The following is a 1690-nucleotide window of genomic DNA, read 5'->3' as shown; positions in this document are numbered from 1 at the left end:
AGTATTTGAGTTGATATGATGTAGGTTGTCTTAGAACACCGATTAATGGCATGTAAGAAAAACTCCTTTCAACTTTAGAGCTGAGGCGAATGGAACTTTTGTAGTCTAGAAATTAATTGGGTTTAATTTGACGGTCCTTGTAAGAAATCATAGTATCATGTAGGTCAATTTAAAGAAATCATTATCTATTTATTGCAATAGAGTGAACGTTCAGAATAAACGTTGGCCCCGTATCAAGATGTAATTTGACTACTGATCGTGATATCAATATTCACCCGAGTTGGCAATATATCTGTTACATTTGTACATACGAGAGTGAAAAATATCAGATGGATTGGAAGGAAAGACATGTTGATGTTGTTACCCTGCCCAGAAGAGAATGAATACAAATAGTATAATATATATTTCATATAGAATTGATAGAGAGGATAAAAAGTTTCAATGGTTGATAAGATGGAGGCTAAAAGCGCTAAAACAGTAAGATGGTGAAAAGTACAAACTTAATTTAATTTTTTAATATTGTTCAGTGGCTGTTCAGTTGAATTTACCAAACGAGTTCTGGAAACTCGCTTCTTACTGATATAGGAATTCTTACTTGATGCACACCATCAGTCCAAGTCAAGCTCCCAAAGTAATATTTGGTGGTAACCTGGTGCCTTGTTGAGATTGTGACTGTGAAGGAAATCTTCTTAATCGTAGGACTGAATATCAAATAATCAGGTTTAACCACTACGCTAATTCCTGGAGGCGGCCTAATTATAGCTTTATATTCAGAATTAATGGCTCCAACATTTGTTACAGTTCTGGTGAGAGTAACTGGATTGTTCAGATTTGGAATGGTTATGGAAGGAAGATTCAAATCCAGAACAGAAGTAATTGTTCTTGAACAAGATCTAGCTCTCTGAGTGAGGTGATTAATGGCAGTTTTATCGTAATCCATGGAACAGAGATAACGTGTGTAATCTTCAATTCCCAGGTCATACACAAGGCCTGGATCTCTTGCCCTGTTAGGATTAACAAATCCCCCTCCAAAATCAAATGGATCAGCTATTCTGGTTATGTCTCCCTCAGCCAAAATCGGTTCTCCCGAATAAGGATCGGTTCTCCAGGCTGCAAAACATTATTGACAATTGAAATATTTAGTTGTCACTCATTTATGAAAAACCGTGCACGTGTCAGTCTACCTGTAGAAACGAGTGCCGATCTTATAGCAGCCGGAGACCAATCTGGATGCAAAGACTTGAGTAAAGCCGCAATTCCTGATACATGAGGAGCAGCCATTGATGTTCCAGATGAGAACACGTATCCTTTTATGATTGAACTTGGAGGGTATGCTGCTAATATATCAACTCCTGGGGCTGCTATATCCGGCTGTCTCATGCAAAAACCAAATATAGTGTCTATTCAGTCTTTGATGAAAAAATGAAGTCGACATGCAAGTGAGGGGTACCTTAAGGCGGTTGAAGCTAAAAATTTCATGTGGCCATTAGTAATAAAGATACCTTAAGGATTGCAGGGGAAAGAGAATTGGGACCCCGCGACGAGAACATTGCCACGGAAGTGGTTGCACGTTTGCCTATGTAAGTTTTTGATGGTATAAGTCGAACTTTTGGGTCCCTACACAATCCACAATACACATTTTTCATACTATGAAAATGAAAATTAGGATGAAAAAAGTGGGAAATCTCAT

General features: G+C 38.0%; 1 protein-coding gene across 1 annotated transcript in view; it reads right to left on the bottom strand.

Moving 5' to 3' along the window:
• Window positions 1-483: 483 nt before the first annotated feature.
• The window catches only part of LOC111402841 (subtilisin-like protease SBT3.4), a 3797-nt gene continuing 2590 nt past the window's right edge, over window positions 484-1690 (bottom strand). The window contains exons 8-10 of the mRNA XM_023031144.1: window positions 1503-1685; window positions 1185-1371; window positions 484-1110 (exon numbers count right to left, since the gene is read on the bottom strand). Of these exons, the coding sequence (XP_022886912.1) occupies window positions 545-1110; window positions 1185-1371; window positions 1503-1685 (936 nt within the window). The 3' untranslated portion in view covers window positions 484-544. The remainder of the gene's footprint in view (window positions 1111-1184; window positions 1372-1502; window positions 1686-1690) is intronic.

This window comes from Olea europaea, chromosome 11 (assembly GCF_002742605.1).
Source record: "Olea europaea var. sylvestris chromosome 11, O_europaea_v1, whole genome shotgun sequence".
Lineage (NCBI taxonomy): Eukaryota > Viridiplantae > Streptophyta > Magnoliopsida > Lamiales > Oleaceae > Olea > Olea europaea.
This window is presented reverse-complemented; position numbering and strand designations above follow the sequence as displayed.